Source organism: Musa acuminata, chromosome BXJ3-9, assembly GCF_036884655.1.
Source record: "Musa acuminata AAA Group cultivar baxijiao chromosome BXJ3-9, Cavendish_Baxijiao_AAA, whole genome shotgun sequence".
Lineage (NCBI taxonomy): Eukaryota > Viridiplantae > Streptophyta > Magnoliopsida > Zingiberales > Musaceae > Musa > Musa acuminata.
The window spans coordinates 10945376-10965539 of record NC_088357.1 but is presented as its reverse complement, the minus strand read 5'-3'; the positions used below and the strand labels follow the sequence as shown (position 1 = coordinate 10965539).

The following is a 20164-nucleotide window of genomic DNA, read 5'->3' as shown; positions in this document are numbered from 1 at the left end:
ACATTCCAGACACAAATAAGCTGCCAACGAGCGTCACTGAATAAACAATGAAAAGCATCAGCAGCAAAAGTGCCGACAATCCACTGCGTATCTGTCGCTTCATGAGGTACAGTGTAAAGAAAGCAGCGATGCTGCTGCATACTGGGTTGATTACAGGACGCCTGGTTTCAAGGAACCGAAGGTAACTCTATTATGAGATTGCAGAAAAAGTAAACCAAGCTCCTGATGAAGAGGCCCAGTAAGTAACTACGTCTTCATTTGTCTCAGAACTACAGCATCTTGCAAATACTTGTGGCAGCAGCAGCAGCAGCTAATTCATGACTACCTGCTCGATGAACAAAAGATGTTAGGCCATATGAATGGAAAAATGTGAAAAGCTAGAGTGTCATTTCAGGCTGAGTCAATTAACATATTAGTCAATACTTTGACAAATATCTGCTCCATGAGAACTAAGCATAAAGAGTGATAGCAGCAACTCCATACTTTGTACACATTCTCGATAAAGAAATACATATATATATATATATATATATATATATATATATATATATATATATATATATATATATCTGCAATTAGTGTAACACACCATGTATAAAATTGAACCACCATTTACATTGGAGATCTGAGCTCAAGAATGATATGATGCAATTCTGAAACTAATCATTCGGTTTCCTACTTGTTTGAGCAATTCAAAAATCTTCTGATGTTGTTTATGGTTGGTCGCACAGATGACATTGACTACCAATCTTCTTTTCTTTACCATCCAACTCTTTTCTATCTGATACATATCAGGGAAACTACTACAAATCACTTTCTTTCAGTTTAGATGATTGATCTGAAGTTGTTCGTCAGAGTTCAATATGGATTTGAAAGAATGTCAACTCAACAATTACTTGTCCTGTGTAAATGAAGGAACTAATAGATCCATAACAGTTCATATAATAGATCCATAATGTGAATGAAACACAGTTCATGGTGTTCCTTGTGGCATAAGAGGACATACAAGATACGATAGGGAGACAACTGGAGCAGACCACCAAAAGATGTCAAGTTTAAATAATATTACAATATACTAAACTAGGGAGGACTTATCAATTTTATTATGTCATATTGCATTTTGTTATTGAACTTCAAATCAAGATAAAATAAGACAGGAAGACATTGAAGCAGAATATATAGAAATGTTAAGTTAAAAGGAGATTACAATATACCAAACTTAGATAACATATCAGTTACACTTTAAAGTGACATTGTATTTTGTTGAACTTTAAATCACAAGACTACCACCCAAGACTAAGAGCTTGGAAGATTACATCTCCATAGTAGGCCATTATAAAGTCTAGAATGAGTTTTGGATAATATAGTAATGGACTATATCAAAAACCTCCTAATACTACAAGAAAAACTGCAATAATGGTAGCAGTTGATTGACTGACAAAATATGTACATTTTAAAATTTTGTAATATTTTTACACCATCTGACAAACTTCTGGCCGAATTGTTTGTAGAGCATATGCGCAGACAACATAGGATGCCTCAATCGATTATCTGTTATAGTAACAGAATCATTAAATTTCTTTCGGCACAATTTTTTTAAATTCCAAGGAATCAAGTTCAGTACAAGCACAACCTATCACCAATAAGACAGATCAACCAGAAGTACTTAACTGTGAATTGAAGCTCATCTTAGTTGTTATACAGAATAATAGCCTCAGAAGTGGATTAACCATTCATAAACAGAATGGACATGCAACAATTCATTTAACTCCAATCAATATTACATCATGTGAAGTCTTCTACGGATGACCACTTCCAAATATTCTATCTTATATGGAAAACAACTCCACTAAGGTTGATGCAGTTGATGCCGAACTACAGGAACAAGATGGCATAGCTAAAAGTTGAAGAGATACATAGCTGCTAGCTAGAATTGCATGAACCAAGTATATACAATGGCATAAGGAAAAGGAATCTTCTAATTTTTTAAGGTCATTCAATGGGCCAGAATAGTAGCTTATAAATTGGAAACAATATTCATCGTGACCAAGTTGAAACAATTCCAAGGACAGTCTGATGGTGCATCACTCAAATTTCAAAGAACTGTATATTATAAATAATATGGAGATTATTCAGATTCGATGACATTGAAATGAAGTATTTACACAGAAGAACAATATGGAGACTATTCAGATTCAATGAATCTTGAATTGAAGATGAATAAAAGTGACAATTTCCAGATGCATGTTGTGATGCAGCTCCACATATGGACTAGGTATCAGCATTCCTATGTAACACCTCAATAGTACTCATTGGTCTAGCTGAAAAATATAATAGGCCTGACCGCAAAGGGAAGTCAAACCAAGATTTTGGACACATATTTATGTCAGCAGATAAGTCAACATTTTGCTATTTTTGTGCTTGCGACATTCCTCCCGGCAAGGAACTACACATCAATGACTTAAATACATAGTTCCAGCTTTCCGAAACCAAAAATAAATATATATCATTACAAAAATACACATATTTTCATAGAGCTTAGTAAATCCCATAGTGTTCAAACCGGTTCGAACCGGCCCGCTAAGGGCCAAACCGAACCATTTTTTCGGTTCAGTTCAGTTAAAGGTAGTCCGAACCGAAACCGATTCGGATCTACCTAACTGAACTGATTCAAAACCGATTGATTCGGTTCGGTTAACCAGATTATGATTTCAAGTAATTTAAAAAATATAATTTTTTTTAAATGAACTGATTCAATTCAATTGAATCAAACTGAAATCTTGGTCCAATTGGACAAAACAATAATATTTATAAAATTGAGCCCACGTTATTTAAGAAATAGGGCATTTGAACCAATTTGATTAATCGGTTTGAACCGATTAAAGTCTTAGAGCAGTGAACTCAATCGGATTGATATATCTTCAATTAAAATCGGTTCGATTCAATTTGAATCAATTAACTAAACCAAAGAAGCGTACCCTCGAACCAAGACCATTTATAGCCTTCAAAATCGAATCATTGGTGAACCAGCTCGGACTGAACGGTTTTGAACCGGTTCAGTTCAGTTTTCGGGTTCAATTTGAACACCCCTACCTAGTATATAGAAAAATAATCATAGTTTATTATTGCCGAAAAATTCATTCCTCAAAAACCAAATGTTTTGCATGGTATGTGTCATCTTTACAATCTAGTCTATACAAGCTAATAGCATCAAACATTCATCCCTATGCTTTGCCATAGTGCCATCCATCTGAAAAAATCTGAAAACTATTTCTCATTTCGTCGTAGTGGAGAAGACAAATGTGAGTTGAAAAATTATAACTATGGAAATACAGGTAACATCAAATTACGATTAACCGACAAGGAGATAAGCACTTTTAGAAAGCAACAAATCAAAAATCATCAGAAACACACAAAAAATGTGAACAATCACACTCATACATGTGTCTGTTTGAAATCTATAATTATATAAAAATAAGCATTTGCAGAGATGAAAGACCCCTTTGCCAAAAAGTAATCAATTTCGTACTTCCTAGAGTTCCTTCTAAAGTTCACCTACAAACTCATCAAGAAAAGCACAATTCTGAAACACAAGGACGGATGAAATTGCATTCTCTAGCAAAACAGTAAGGTAGTTATTCTTCATCTCTAGGAGTTTGTGCATAGAATAAACTCCATATAGCAAATTTATATGATTAATTGCAAGGATAAACCAAAACCTAATTTAACCAGCAACAGCAAGAAGAAGGCAGTGAGCCCTACCTATTGACATTGAGCATTTCCTTAGCCTCCTGCTCCTCTTCCATCAGTTCCTCGCTCATGTACTTGCTCAACAGTTCCTTCTTCTTCTTCTCAACGACCATCCTCTCAATCTCCTTGTCGTCCGGAAGCGGAACATGTGCCACAAACTCCTGCTGCACCTTGCTCCTTTCGAGCTCCTCCTCCATCTCCAACCTCCTCTCCTCCTCCACGACGTCCTCGACCCCCTCAAACAGCACTACTTCAACGGCGGGGGCAGCAGTGGGCTCCACGCTCGCCACCTCCCCACTCTTCACCATCTTCATGGCCTCACTCCGGATGGCCTTGATGCGCTCCAACTCCTCGACTGCTCGGCGACGCATGTCGTCCTGGGCAGGGGCCTCCAGCTTCTCGAGGATGCCATCCTCGTCGTCGCGGTAGCCATAGTAGCTGGCGTCGATCCGCTTGTAGATCTCGTAACGGGTGCGGCGTTTCTTGACCTCCGGGGGCTTCTCGAAGAGCTCGCGGACTCCAGGGAGTTTCTTGGCGGCGCCAAAGTAGCGGTAGCCGGGGCCACGGCCGCTGGGGTTGGGGACGTCGATGATGTTGCCCTCGAGATCAGTCATCTTGGCTGCATGTTTGGTGTAGTTGGGGCCCCCGAGCTCGACGATGCGGCGCTCCCAGTGGACGCGCTCGCGGAGGAGCTTGTTGATCTCGTCGTTGAGGTCGCGGAGGCGGTGTTCGCCGAGGCCCTCGTTTTGTATCTCCGTCACCTTGACGCCGATCTCGCGGAGGATCTCGGAGCGCCATTTGTGGGCCTCGGCCAGGTCGCGGCACTCCGAGGCCAGGTAAGGACGGCGCTCCTTGGGCTTCCTCTTCTCCTCGTTCTTCATATCCACCCATCGATTCAGCATCGACTGCGCCTTCTCCTCGTTCCGAGCCATCACTGCCCGACGTCACCGGTAGCCGAGGAGATAAAAGAGAACTACCGCCTGCGTCGGTGAAGAGCGGAGGATTGCGTTAGAGGACGGTGGGGCTCGAGTCGCCGGTGGCGGAGGAGATACAAAAGAAAACCTAGACGGGAGGATCGCGCGGTGGGTCGGTTCGATTGCCCTAATAAAATTGACACATTTTTGCAATTGTTTCGAAAAAATGTTTATTGGGGACTTTTATCGACGATATATTTTTTTTTATTACAAATAGTAAAATTATATTTTTATTATTATTAAAGATTATAAATAACAAAAAAAACCTTTTAAGAAATTTAATATTCTAAGATACATCTCTGGATATAAATATCCTAACCAACTCTTTCTATACAACAATTTTTCATCAAAATAATAAAAAAAGATGTATAATCAAATGACCCCTAAAATCATAATGAATTAGAAAATAATGGATTTATAATTCATATCGAATATGTTTGTTACAAACTAAAATATACTCACTAATAATAATGTGCTAAAATTAAAAAGTAATAATCTTGTATTACTCCTAAAATCAAATTTAATCGTCAATTTGACTTGACGAAATCGTCAACCTCGCTCGTCTTTCGAGCACTGTCGTGTTCGGAAGAGGAATCATTAAGTATTCAGACTTGGACGACGGAGGAATTTATTCCAAGGCAAAGATCATTCGCACTGTTTAGATTCTTGAATTAAGCGATTAAAGTTGCAATATTTTCACTCTTTTTTAGTCAAAGTGAGGAGAAAAGAGCAAGGTGAGAAACCTAACCTACAATCTTACCGGCAATTAGGGTAAGCAACGGAGACGGAGAAGAAGATCGCGGACGGCACGAACACCACCGTCCGGTAATAGTCATCCACCTCCTTGTCCGTCGAATAGAACGCTCCACGGTGCCGACGAAGCTCCGATTCCTGGCCCACGTTCAGCTGCAGGGCCCGGAGGACCTTCCAATCGCGGCAGAACGGGCGCTGGATTGCCTCGCCACGAGGACGACGAAGACAACGGCCGTTCCCACGCCCTCTCTTCCTCCTGGAGGCTTCGGCATGAACGCCTGGCGAAGGGCGTCCCCGATGATCGCCATCGAGGAGAACGCTTCCACTTGGACCGATCCGGGGATCGTGTCCCGGAGTCGATGTATGCTGGACTGGGTTGATCGGACGAGGTAGGAAATCGAACCGTAGTAAATAATATATATGTATACATATTTCATTTTTCATTGTCGATTTTAGTGTCACGATTTCTTTTGCAAAAAAAATATTGTGATTTAGATGAGATGAAGACTTGAGGATGCAATTTTGTCCGTCGGGCATTTCTATTTATTCATCTCACTTTTGTATTTTTCATTTCAACCACAAAATATCTCATATATTTAGATGCATATGGTTGGAATGAAAACGAGGCTATTTACTAAGAAGATTAATCCTGTTTTTAGAAAAGCGGAAACACCGATGAATCGCCCTTCTTCACCGCATAAGAGGACGGGAATTCGAGTTGGGCAAACGCGCATTTCGTCGGTCAGGGATTTCCTTTTCGCCGCCCCGGACGCTCGATTCCTCCCGTTTCGATCGTCCGCGAAGGAACGCCTCCGGTTGTATTGGTCAGAATTCGGTTCTATTTCCATCGAAATAAATCGTCTGTTGGTTCGGCTGTTACTTATGGTTTCGAGGCTGCAGCGATGGCGGGCGCGCTAGTGGATCGAGCCACGAGCGACATGCTAATGCGGCCGGACGGGGCGATGAACGTGCAGATCTGTGAAATCCTCAATCGCGATCCGGGGTATGCGTTTCTGCTTTGCCCTCCTCTTATTCTTCGTTTGTTCGTCGAGTCTTCGGAGATGATGTTACTGTTGCATCTCGTTTTGTGAATTGTTTTGAGGTGATTGTTAGCTGAGCTGTCTTTGTAATCATTGAATCACCCGCTTTCATTTCCCCCGTCGCTTTCCGGAGATCTAGTCTTGCTTTTTCGTGGACTTGCTTTTTTATTAGGTAAATTCAAGCGTAAAATGGTGTTTTGATTTATAATAAATAAAAAATACTGATTAATGTTACCAAATTCTTATTGTATTAAAGCAAGCTTAGTTAGTATCCCATTGGACTGTTTTAAATTCAGCCACATTTTAGACTAAAGATGCATTGTTTTTGTTCATAATAATGATATATCATTGTGCTTCAGCTGTTTGGTATGAGTCAAGGAGAAAAATTGTTTAAGCATAAATGTTTAGGCAAAAATCATAAATTTTAAAATAATTATTTCTTTTTTTTCCTTATGCTCATTAAAAAATTTCATGTCAAAGGACTGTAGGGTATGTGTCATTAATTCAGGTGAAATATTTATGATGCTGAAATTAGAGATAGAGTTTAAAGTATAAGTATGATCAATTGTGTTTTTTTTTCGGAATAGTGATATTTAAATAATTTGTAATAACAAATACGGTGATATTTATGAGAAATAATATGGAACAATTGGCACCGGAACAAATTGAAACCTTAATTTGGCCTGGTGAAGTCGATTGCACATTGTTGTGATGTAGTATGTTGCTTATGATTGTGGTTTCTCCCTAATTGTCATTTATTGCTTCAAAAGTTCAGTTGGTGAAGGTCATAGTTGGGTTGTCATAACCAGAAAATGGCACTACTGAAATCAGAGCTATTTACGGGAACTTAGTAGTCTAAGGAAGAGGCTAGCATGATTAGAGTGAATAGAAGATATCTATAGGTATTTTAATTAGCATAATCTGTAAGTCTGCAAGGTTCCTTCCAAACTTAATAGTCAATGAGGCTGGCATGATTAGAATGAATGGAACATATATAGACGATATATGCGAAAATTTTCATTAGCATAATCTATAAACGGGATAAAGCGTACTTCTGCAAGGTTCCTTCCTCTTTTTGGATGCACTTCTAATTGATCCTTTACCTTTTTCCTTTTTGAATTTATCAGTTTGTGATCAGCTTTTCAAGTAGTTATTTTTCTTAAGAAAGAAGGTAAACTCTGATGCTTTTGTGTTGATTGACATTTATTGGGGTACAGGAATTGATTGAAAGAGGAGTTTTAAGTATCTCTATGTTGTCTCAACAAATTCAAGGATTACATAAACCCACCATGCCAGCAAGTGTTGATTAGTGCTTACTGTGTCAGCATAGAACTGGCGCTCCATCATGTTAATATTTTGAAGTGTACCTATGTAGCATTGGGTTGGCATATAATCCATTTTGGCTGGCATACAGAATGTGCAACTAGTGCTGATTGGCAAGATGCTGCTGGCATTATCAGCATCAAAGCTGTCATATAAGTGAACCATCTTTTACCTTCAAGCTTTGAATTCTATAGGGTCTGGTCTGAGGTGTTTGGGTGGCAGTCCTAAGGATTTGCCAACTAGTGTTGATTGGTAAGAAGTTGGTCATCAGCATGAAAACTGTCATATAAGTGAACCTCGAGGTAACCACATCTTTTACCTTTTAGCTTTGAATACTGTCAAGTCTGGTTTGAATACTATAGAGTCTGGTTCTTGCATGGTGGTACTAAGAATTTGATGGGAGTGCCTTTGAACGAAAGTAATATGGTAAGATACTGTAGCGACTCAAGGCACTTACTCATGAGGTCGGTAAACATAATTATGTATTGCTTTTTAACGGCATCATCAGGGATTTAATTGTTGCAGTAGATGTGTTCCCAAATGGCTTACTGTTTTACACAATTCCACGAAGAAAAAGAAAACCACTAAAATGTTCTCAACTGAATTTTGATAAAAATATTATAGGATACATCAAGTTTATGGGCATCCAGTAAAATATGATAAAGTAGGTCAACTTTTCATTGGACATCATCGCGTATTGCATTGACTTGAGTGCCTGTCCTTCCAAGCTCTCAACCGAATGCTGTTATATGCATCACTTGTAGGCTGCGATTCCAAACTGAAACAATTGCAAGCTGTAAATATTGATCTTGGCACCTAACATTTCTAAATGGAACATAATGCAATTGTAGGAGTACATAATCAAAGGCAAGAAAATATCTTTCCATATTTAATAATTTTTGCATGTTACATATTCTATTAAGGTCTCTAGTTGTGATACCTCTTTTGGCTCTTTCTATCATTGGCGTTTCAAAGAAAAATAAAAAGAAGAAAGGAAATAGAAATGGGTAGCTGATTGCTAAATCCGATCATGTTTGTTAGCATCTGATGGTTCACCTAGGAACTTCACATTTGTTTGCTTATGTGATGGGCCAGTCCACTTACATGTATTACGAAGAATATTACAATACTGATTTTTTTTTTCTTTGGTTACCAGGCAAACTAAGGATGTTGTTAAGGATCTCAAAAAACGTATTGGGCATAAAAATCCTAAGGTTCAGCTTCTTGCGCTAACAGTAAGTACTTCAGATAGTTTGGCTTCAAATTGTTTTATGTTTTTCCAGAGTTATATTTGAGGCCTACATGAAGGAGCATTTTTATATTTTTTATTATGATCACTGTTTAGTTATTAATCATTTTTTAATTCAAGATGTGGTATTCACAATGATTTCTTAAAGGAGAAAGGGCCATGAACCTTGCATTTATTAGTCATGTGTCATTGTGGTGCCTAATACAGTTTGCTTTTTTGCTGTTCAGCTAATTAAGCAAAATTTATATCTTTACTGCATTTGATTCATTTTGGTTACTCTTCACATTTTGAGTTTTTCTGTGTTCATGTTGTTTTTACAAAAATGAACAAAATTTGTTTCTTGCAGCTATTGGAAACAATGATAAAAAAGTGTGGTGACATAATCCATATGTATGTTGCTGAGAAAGACGTATTGCATGAGATGGTGAAGATTGTAAAGAAGAAGGTCCTAACTGTTCATATTTCAGTATTTTGCTCATTTACAATCTTTTATTTTTATGAAAGCTTCACTAATTCCTGATTATTTCTGTACAGCATTCTGATTCTCATGTTAAGAAAAAGATACTTATATTAATAGATACGTGGCAAGAAGTTTTTGGCGGTCAACGAGCAAGATATCCTCAATACTATGCAGCGTATCAAGAACTGCTGGTAGGCTTTTGCATGTTAATTATTTAGCCACCTTCCATTTTATATTGCTACTAAATGCATCGTTGGTATTTGATTTTTCAATTCAAGATATGTTTGGAACAAAAGAAAAAATATGTGAACCAGTTAAGTTTTCGGAGAAATTCTTGTTGAATTATGTTTCTATTGTTTTATTATTTCTAAGACTGTTGTTTTTTGTCCCATCAGAGAGCTGGAGTTGTATTTCCTCAGAAATCTGAGAGGTCTTCACCTGTTTGTGCTCGTCCACAGGCAAGGCCTCTGCGTTCCCATCCTCCACCAGTGCGGAGTCCTGAGTTTCAAAACAAAGCACGTGGATCTTCAATTACACCTGCTGTTCCAGTTTTGAGGTGCTTTTCCTATCATCTTATCAGTTACTTGCAATATACTATAGTACCAAATGTTTGTTAAAGCATGATAGTGACCCTTATATTAATTCTTTCCTTTCTCATTTTCACTTTGGTAGCTTACCTCTTCAGTTTTGATGCTTAACACTTTGTTTAGAGTTCTTTTTGTCCTTGATACGGAACTTATTGTATTTGCTTTGTGTTTGTTGGATATAATTTTGAGTAATTCAGGTACCCAATCAAAAATTTAAGTGAAAGAAGAAAATATGCCCGGTGGATACCTTGGTTGTTTGAAAGGTCATCTTAAATACATGTTGGTTCTGACCCAAGTTCTTGTTATAAAATTGCTTCTATCTAGTTGTATAATATTCATTTTGATCTACTCTTAGCTTAGTGAACTAGCTAAGAAAAATTTTGACAACTATTTAGGATATGCTACATGGGTCAGAGTCATATAAAAATCATACTCTTAGTTAAATTAAAAGTATTTAAATCTTTATTTATATTTTTTAATATAATCATACATCTCTCTCTAGTTAATCTATAAAGCATAAGTTCTAACAACGATCTTAGAGAATGATCTTTTTAATCTAACAGATACTTGGTGATCACACAAAACTATTGATACTCTACTTTTCGACCATCAATTTTTACTCATTAGATAATATCTTCGTCTATCTTTCTATCTTGTTGAATAATTTATTCAACGCACCTAAAACTTTTACTTAACTTTTAAACTTATTATCCAGCTAACTTAACTTTATCATCAGGAGTACTAGTATTACTAAGATTACAACTCATATATTCGGTCTTAATTTAAAACATTAACTTTCAAAGTTTCTCCTAATGACTCAAATTTAAAATTAATTCATTTAAACACTCATCAAGTAAAACAATATGATCAACAAATAAAATACATCAAGGAGGTTTTTTCTGAATATGAGTTGTAAATCCATTCATTACTAATGTGAAGAGGCAAGGACTTAATATGAATCCCTTAGATATACTCTCTATCAGTGTCTGCCATACCGATTCGTACCGCCCGGTACGGGCGGTACGTACCGATCCGACAGGCCAGCGGTACGCGGACCGCTCGATACCGGTCCGCACTGTAGCAGTGCTACAGTGCTCGGTACACCGTACCGTACCGGTACCGAGCCTAGGTCGAAATACCGGTACGGTACGGTATTGCGAACCTTGCTCTCTAAAACTCTAGTGACTATACTATCTGCTGATATAATTAGTAGAAACACTTTTCTTTTATAAAACTCATCATCTTAAATCTCTAAAAACTTTATCATAAGTCTTCTCTAAATTAATAAAAGTCGTATACAATTCTTTCTTCTTCTCTCTATAACATTTTTCATTAATTATCTCAATAAATAGATAGTTACCACTATTTATCTTCGTAGCACAAAACCAAATTGATATATAAAAATATTTGTTTCATATCTTATTTGACTTTCAATCTTTTTTTTTTCAAAGTTTCATAGTGTGGTTCATAATATTAGTTCCTTTATAATTAAAATATCACCCTTGTTTTCATAAATTGGCACTATAAAATTGTTCCTTCATTTGTTAGACATTTTTTATATCTCAAGATTTTATGAGATAAATTAGTCAAACAAACTATTCCCCTCACATTCTTACCTACTTTTATCTTTTTCAAAGTTTCGTTGCTCTAATCTTATGAACAAATTAATAATTATTAAACCTATAACTATTATATATTTTTAAGACCAAGTTATTTGTGAAATATTTATTAAATAATTAAAAAATACTTTATTCACCTTTCCTTAATTTCACTATCATTAATAAATATTTTTTTAATTCATTCTTAATACATTTTATATTACCTAAATCATTGCTCTTTCTTTTCTAGCCTTAGCAAAATTTGATATTTTTTTTTCATCCTTATAACATAAATCATTATAAAAATTATCTTAAGTTTTATATCTTGCCACAGTGATATCTCCTTTTGCCCCTCTTTTAGATTTTATTCATCTTTCGGATTTCTCCTCACTTATATAATTTCACAAATCTTTAAAGCATGAATTTTTATTTGTAATTACTTTTTTGAACTTTTTCTCACATCACCAACTCTTTCGTAAAGCTACACCTCTACCATTAGGTTCCCAAGAATCTCCTTTCTTATGCTCATAATCTTATTTGTTATTATAGTCGCATAACATTAATAGTATCCTCATTTTTTCCAAACCTGCTCTTTTTCCACTTTATAGTTAAAAATCCTTATATTCTTGTCTCCACATTTTCTACTACTATTTTTGTCTTCAATTTTAGCAACAAATATCCAATACCATAAGTCTATTTGATTCATCAAGCTTTTCCATATACAATTTTACAATCCTTATATATAAATTTCTCAAGGTTTGTCGTTGCATGCCGACCACGGTGCCGATCCTGTCCCAAATCAGTATATACTGATTGGTACCGACGTACCATATGTTGGTATACCAGTATCTACTGACAAACTAGAAAAAAGACAGAAAAACCCAAAAAAAACCTGAAAATTTTAAAAAAATCTAATTTAGAATCTCTATCCATCTTTTAAGTGAGAAAAAAGTCAATTTGACTATAGTTGTTATTGTAATCAAATGTTTATCTCTCTTTTTGAAGTGTGTGTTGAGATCACATATTATAACAAAATCTAAAACCGTACCCTCTCCTCATTCCTTTCCCCATAACAAAAGTCCTCGTGTACTCTTTTAACTTCACAATATGCTTTTCCTACATGACCATTGAAATCTCCTCCAATCATGTTGTAATATAAACTCCATCCAAGCTGCATTTTAATTGATGGTTCTCTATGCAATTCTGTATTGCTTCTGGCTTACAGATTACCACTGTTGGTTCTGGTGCTGCAACTTCAGTACTCAAATTTTGGTTGATTTCTCAGACTCAATGAAATTGAGAATGCTCGTGGTATCATGGATGTTCTAGCAGAGATGTTGAATGCCTTGGATCCTGTGAACAGAGAGGTAGGATGCACTTCAAGACTTATTTTTATAATAGCTTTTTACAATGCTATCTTCGAATATCACTTTTTTTGTTAAAATTGGCAATTAATTTGTAGTTTTAAAAGTCTTGAATGCATTTTTATTTTGCTGGGACCATGCTATCTTGACTAAAGTGAGTTAGAGGTCTTGGATGATAAAGTCTCTTTGCTGTGTTATTAGCTGGTCATTTATCCTTGAAAATTTTGAAAGCTCAATAGTTTTGGTTCAATTTAGAGTTTTCATTTTCTGCTCATCTCATGTTGATTTTTATATGCAGGGTCTGAAACAGGAGGTATTTGTTGACCTTGTCGGTCAATGCCGTACCTACAGACAGAGAGTAGTGCATCTCGTTAACACAACCTCGTAAGTACTCTCGGTTGCTCTCTCCATGTTTAATGAATTTTTAAAGAAAATAAAGTTAATGAAGTTTGGACTAAGCTGTTTTTACTTCTGCACAAATTTGTGATATATCACCAATTAATTTGTTTATGTATTTTTTAGTCAGCATTTCCATTTTTGTCTCCAAAAAGATGAATTCAATAGTAGTTTTCCCCCTTGTCCCTTTTTACTTGCTCTCACCTTTCAAGTTGTGTTTATGGAAGATGGTGTGTCAAAGTTACTATGTTAGTCTTCCTCTGACATCTGATATAACATGATTGTATCATGAGATACTTGTGTAGTCACTCGACTGTGCTCATCAGCTTCCAAGATTTTGGTCTTTCATTGGTTATGCTGTTTTTACAGAGATGAGGAGCTGCTTAGCCAAGGACTTTCCTTGAATGATGATTTGCAGAATGTGCTAGCAAAGCATGATGCTATTGCTGCAGGTACTGCTGTTCATGATGAGAAACAAAAATCTGCACTTGACCATGTTGATGATTCTTCAGCTAGCAAAGAGTCAGATCAAAGGTAGTCCAGTTTCTTAAACAACTTGCTATTTACAAACTTTCTATCTACGCCGTAGGCATGCTCATGCCAGGTTATGAGTAAATTTGAATCACTTCTTTGAGATAAATAAATGTATTGTGAAGTTTTAAGAACAAAATTTCTTTTGAGCATCTGCTTCTGTAATAGTAGTTGGACAATTTGAAGATTGTTAATCTCTTTAAAGTCTGTTATTCAATCAATTTCTTTCAGTCAAGATTAACCAACAGAACATGCTTTGTTTTGAGTGTGGCAAAGTTTACATCGTACTTGCTGATGTTTCTTCTTTCCATTCTAGTATGGAACATGATCATAACTTTATGACATAGGTTGTCAACTGCAAGTTCAAGCTCAAGTAACCAGCCGCCTCCTCTTCAGCAATCACTGCTACATGGATCTCTTGCATCCTGTGATTCAGCAATCTCTTCCGCAAAAATTGAACCCAGTATGGACCTTATTAGTGGTGATGACTACAATAAACCTGCAACAGAGAATCTGCTAGCTCTTGTTCCTGCCAGTGAACCACTTACCAATGTTGCTTCTGAGCAGAACGTCTTAAGGCTTGCAGAAATGTTTCCTCCTATCATATCTAACAGTAGCAGCACAAATCCTGCAAACCGTTTTGATTCGACTTCTGGAATTCCTGCACAACAGACATATCCTGCTGGAACCAACATTCAGCTGCAGGTGCACCTAATACAACAGCCTGCCCTTTTTACTAGTGGAGGCATCCAAAGCTCAGGAGCACCTCAATTTGAGCAGGCAAGTCGTGATCAGGGAGTGCAGCTAACCCACATGAGCATTGTGTGGGATGGTCAACTTTCTCCAGCATATAATCCAGAGGAACAGGCACTAAGTTATGGTAAAACCATCACCTTTTCATCTCATTCTTTACACTTGTTTTTCTATTTAAAATTCTACCAACCTTTTTTCATGGTTATACTCTTGGCATCTCTAAGTTTCATGGTTATACTCTTGGCATTCCCCCTTTAAAGTGAAGAGACGTGCTTGTTTGTTCTGCAATTAATGTATACCCATCCCATTGAAAAGAAAATTTGACTAAGATGGCTATAAGACTTGATGTTCTAGGGATTTAAATGTTTGAGTTCTGTGAAAAATATCATATACAAAAAGTGTCTTGTAAGGGGGGAATGTTGAGATGCCATGAATGGGCATTATACACCATATAGAATAAGCAATCATTGTATTTATAGTAAATCACAGGTAACTCCTCCTTTTGAGTGAGAAACCATTAGCATTCAACTAGGAAAGTGTTCAGTGCAAAACATTCATAATCCTTTATAACATCACTTGGTTATGAGCAAATCCTTCCTCTCATATGTATATATTTATTTCTGGCCTCCCACTCACCCATAAAGCCATATCAAAAGAACTTTGTTCATCATCACTCAGATGAAAAATCCATTCTACAATAGAATTGTGATTTTTTTTTTTGTTTGGGGGTGTAATTGAATTTCTACTGATGCAGATGATCAAGCTGGTGCTCTTCCCCCACCACCATGGGAGGTGCAACCTGCGCAGAATGATTTGCCAGGTTTGCAGCCTCAACCATTTCAAATTGATCAGCTTGGAGACATGCATTCCTTGCCAATACAAACCGGCCAGCTTGAAGGCGCTCAACCTCAACCCTCGCTGGCCGGCCAGCTGGGAAAAATTCACCCACAGCATGTACTGGGCACCCTGCTCGAAGGGTTACAACCTCAGCTTGCACAAAGCAGTCAGGTTGTAGGCGTGTATCCTCCGATGCAAAACAGCCGGATGACAGCCATGCATCAACAGCAAATGTTTGGAGGCCGTGTCGCCGATATGGGTCAACAGTCCATGCAGGGAGTTCGGCTGACAGGCTATGGATTTGGGCAGCAGCCAGATGCTCAATACTATGATCCAATGAGTTCAACATACCCTTATTATAATCCAACTGAGCTCTCACATGGAATGTATGGGCTGTCCGTGCAAGAAAACAGCACATATGAAGGTAACAATTCTTCCTACCAGATGCCTACCATATCCTCATCTAACCTGCAGCAACCGAACAAGCCAATGAAGCCTGAGGACAAGCTTTTTGGTGATCTTGTTAGTATGGCCAAAACAAGACAAACTAAACCTACTGTCAGCAGGGTCCAGGGCTTGTAAAATTTAACGAGCAGAACTGTTTTTTCATGCTGATTCTGGTGCTTGCTTATTATGTATTTTCTCTTGTCTGCATATCTCCATTTGTATTTTGTCCTCTTTCTATCAATCATTCACTTCATTTTGGAAGGATAGAGGTGATTAGAGAGATCTGATGTACAGCGTTGCTTACATGTTTGATGATTCAGAGCCCTCATTTTAGACCGCGGACCTCTTCCGTAAGTCACTCTTTGTCTGTGATGCTGTAAATTGTTTGAAGAGCATATCGAGTGCGAGTGACTTTGATTCGAGTGTTTCAGATGAGTAAGTAATATGATGCAAGTTGACATATAGCATACGCAGTGAAACTGATGCACTACTACTGTAACCCCATATATTGCTTCGATCTACCAGTATATGAATGTACAACAAAAATGCCATGGCTTTATTGCTAAAGAGGGTTGATATCCGAACACCCCTTTCTTGTGAACCATTTGAATTGGAAACAAGTTTGGTGCTCATCGATGATTGTAGAGGCTTCATGCATCCTGATAAAGCTGATGATGTAAGATATCGAAACCCCAATCGGTAAATACGAAATGGATCCTCGCCTAGCATGCTGTGGCCAAGAAATCATCACTTGGTTGCTCCACCACTAGATAGGTAGGTTTGTATTCCAAGTGACAAACCAGCTTTGGCTTTTAAAGACAAATAAGATTATCCAAATTAGAACTTAGCTTTAATATAATCTTTAACACTTCATATGTTGGGAAAAGGTTGGAAGTTATGTTACTCTCCATCCATATCAACTAAAATATTTGATGAGACTATTATTTTGATGAAAACAGATGGAGAGGAGACAACATGCTGCTTCTACGATGCAGAAGAAATAAGCTGTTTTATTTGGACAGGAAAAGATCTCAGGACACCAATCTAATTACCTCGAACTAACTTTTCTGCTGCGCAAGTATTTGATGATTGAAATAATGCTGAACTAAAGGAAACACACACTGCTAAGAGAAGTGGAACAGTAAACACAAAGAAATTTTGATTTTATCACTTAAAAAGGCATCTTACAAAGGGAACAAATCTTCCCATGTTTCATCTTACATGGTCTTTCTCACAAGGGAAAAATATGTATATATATCTTAGAAAGTTGATGGCAAGTTTGATATAAGAAAAATGGAACACATAAAAAGACTATAATAATTAACAAGTCAGAGATCAATTATGAAAGTAAAACTTACTATTAACTAAGACCAAGAACTACCTCATGGCACCATACATTTTTCTTGATAACTAGGGAGCAAAACTTTAATTGCCAACTTTACCAACTTGATAGGTGACCTCCTCATTTCATCCAAAACTAAGAGAACTACAGCAGAATTTGACATCATTTCCGATGAGCAATTATGTTGTAATAGGAAATGTCTTTCTCCACTCCATGGATTTGTTCCAGATGCGCAATCCATATCCCACAACAAGCAGTACTACACTGATCAAACTCTTTCATTACTTTTAAGAGGTCCAGTCACTAAAATTCTAGAAGGTATTTTCTTCTGAATGATCTAAGCCAGTGGCCGCATTATGCAGCTATAGAAATCAAAAACAACGGAGCAACAAGAATGTGAATTTCAAGAATGTGCCGGTTTTTGCTGAAACAAAGAAAATCTCCAAGAGTGCATTTAACAAGAAATCACATCCTGTCGTACTTCATCACCTGCTGAAGCCTCTTGTGACCCACACAGAACCACCAGATCTGTCATAAAGGCATTGAGATGCCTGCCAAAAGAAACTTTTTTATAGCCAGCTGGCGATAGTTGCTTGACCAACACAATGTAATAACAAATAAAAAACAAAAAGAAACATACTAATTTCTGCTAGATATTAAAGCTTCTAGTCTAGCAATCTTTCTCGCCATGTGGAAATGATGATTTCCAAAAATTCACATTCAGCACATATATTAGTTTATATAAACGAAACAATTTCTGTCCCAAAAAAAAAACATCAAAGGCAAAACAAGTTAAGGATAAACTTAAATTGCCTCTCCCTGTGCTATTCATATAAGATACAACAAAAACCCACTAGGAGAAAGGTGACCTTGAAAGTATACTGCATGATAAAGCACACGAAGCATTACCAAATGCTAGCATGGTAAGCCGTGTGTACTGTGAAATCGCCTAATGGTAGTCTAAAGTCATGCAGCATGCTTATATCATTGTAGCACTAGCAAAGTGGACATAGTATCCATCTAGGCATTCTGCCTGCAAGGTTATTCCGATAAGCTTGCAACACAAGACAGTCAACACCCCATGGAGAAACTACAGAAACAAACCGATAAACATATTGGTTATCTAATTATGAATATCTGAATGTTAAGGTCACAGTATCTTAACGGTCTTAAACGTGGTATTCGGTTTTGATAGTATTTAATATATATTAGTCACGAATATGGGAAAAATCATAGTAACCAATGACATGGAATGACATGGGTGCAGTATCATACAGGTGTGTGATTCTTCCCCAAACTTTTTTTTTTTCCCCACCAAGGATAAGTGTCAAAGGCAGGATTCGAGCTAGGACCTTGTCATAAACTGTCAAAATCTTTATCAACTAAGTTACACCTTCACTTTTAGTTGGTTTATATCTAAATGATATTCCCAATTTCTGTAATCTGGATCCTATATCACGTTCTGAAATATAAAAATATGTGAATCAGGACAAGGATTGTGGTATATAAGGTTAGAGGGATCCTGATAACTCTAGGTGAGATTGCAGGAAGCAAACAAAATGTACATTCGATTAAGCAGTGATTGTCAAATAATCATAAATATGGAACAATTAAGACAAAGCCTCGGAATGGAATTCAATATGTGCAAAGTGAAAAGGAGGATTCATTTTAGAACACGTTTGAGGTCCTCTCTAAGATATTTCGGCTGACCAGAATCAAAACCGCGTAAATATAATGAAGAATTTCTACATAACGAATCTATTTCCTCTTCACTTCGATGGAGAAAGGGGAGTAATTTTGATTCTCAATGCCACAATGGTTTAATAGAAATCACTAGATGCCAAAGACTGAACTCCCAGGATCTGTTAAGAGTGTAGTACTAACCTTGTGGAACCCATCCCCAGCTCTGGGGCTCCGCGTGGAGAAGCGAATTCAGTCGAGCCGAAGCAACCGCAGCGTGGAGAGGCAACATCGACGCCAAACAGCGGCTCGAACTCAGAGCAGGTAATCTGATGTCAGCATCAACCATACGCACATCAAGATCGAAAATTTCCCAATCTCCCTCAAAGATGAACTACCGGAACCACCGATCGAAGAAACCAAAAGCCCGTACCTCGGAGCGCAACAACCGCGCCTCTTGGACGAGGTAACCGGCGATCGAAGGCACGACGAGGGCGGAGAAAGCTGGGGCTCGTGCATAGAACTCTTCGAGGACCTGAGAGACATCGAAACGGCCCGAATCGAAGCCCTAGATCGAAGCAAGAGAGGAGAAGCCATCGTTCCTTCGTTTTAGTTCGATCTCTCTCACTCTCCTCCCCTCTTCCCTTAGCTTCTTCGGGGAAGGAAAGGGTTTTAGCGTGAAGAGAACATAGGGCAGTCGAAATAAAGATAAATCTTGGCCGTTGGTTGAGAAGATTACGAGCGATTCCTACGGTTTGGATTCATTTTCAACATAAGGAAGCAGCCCTTACCGATGGTTTTTTTCCTCGACGCAACCAGATCGGAATCGTTCTTCCCACTCCGATTTCAACCGTTAGATCAATATCAACGGTCAGAGACACGTCTAGAATAAGGATGGGTGTTCGGGCTCTTAGTGAGCTGGGCCGGGCCGTATTCAGAGTTAACCCACAACTCAATTGCCAACAATGTGATTGGATTGCAAAATTAAATCTGCCAAAATACCTTTTTTGCAAAATATATTTTTCATATAGAATGCGAATTAAACAAATCAGATTGGTAGATTGAAAGTTAATTCATCTT

General features: G+C 37.5%; 2 protein-coding genes and 1 long non-coding RNA gene across 5 annotated transcripts; 1 reads left to right on the top strand and 2 right to left on the bottom strand.

The window, feature by feature from the left end:
• Positions 1 to 16: 16 nt before the first annotated feature.
• Positions 17 to 5622, bottom strand: LOC135583818 (uncharacterized). 2 transcript variants are annotated; one of them, XM_065168218.1, is made up of 3 exons: positions 5485 to 5622; positions 3763 to 4730; positions 17 to 325 (listed from the first exon to the last, which is right to left on the bottom strand). In XM_065168218.1, the coding sequence occupies exons 2-3, from the start codon at positions 4680 to 4682 to the stop codon at positions 322 to 324; spliced, it is 924 nt and encodes a 307-aa protein (XP_065024290.1). In that variant the 5' UTR covers positions 4683 to 4730; positions 5485 to 5622; the 3' UTR covers positions 17 to 321. The 2 variants fall into 2 exon arrangements, with proteins under 2 accessions (XP_065024290.1, XP_009417713.2); XM_009419438.3 differs by lacking the exon at positions 5485 to 5622 and having other exon boundaries at positions 3763 to 4877.
• Positions 5623 to 5725: 103 nt separating this feature from the next.
• Positions 5726 to 16398, top strand: LOC103998061 (TOM1-like protein 9). Of its 2 annotated transcripts, none has more exons than XM_018831391.2 (12): positions 5726 to 5866; positions 6137 to 6292; positions 6378 to 6480; positions 8997 to 9075; positions 9436 to 9534; positions 9624 to 9740; positions 9945 to 10105; positions 13020 to 13101; positions 13397 to 13482; positions 13864 to 14028; positions 14373 to 14905; positions 15533 to 16398. In XM_018831391.2, exons 3-12 carry the CDS (start codon positions 6380 to 6382, stop codon positions 16195 to 16197), a joined length of 2088 nt encoding a protein of 695 aa, XP_018686936.2. In that variant the 5' UTR covers positions 5726 to 5866; positions 6137 to 6292; positions 6378 to 6379; the 3' UTR covers positions 16198 to 16398. The 2 variants fall into 2 exon arrangements, with proteins under 2 accessions (XP_018686936.2, XP_009417712.2); XM_009419437.3 differs by having other exon boundaries at positions 6137 to 6301.
• Positions 16399 to 17664: 1266 nt separating this feature from the next.
• LOC135649420 (uncharacterized) lies at positions 17665 to 19731 on the bottom strand. Its single transcript, XR_010501261.1, has 3 exons — positions 19518 to 19731; positions 19289 to 19413; positions 17665 to 17955 (listed from the first exon to the last, which is right to left on the bottom strand). It is a non-coding gene; the product is annotated as an uncharacterized LOC135649420 (long non-coding RNA).
• Between the last annotated feature and the right edge of the window lie 433 nt (positions 19732 to 20164).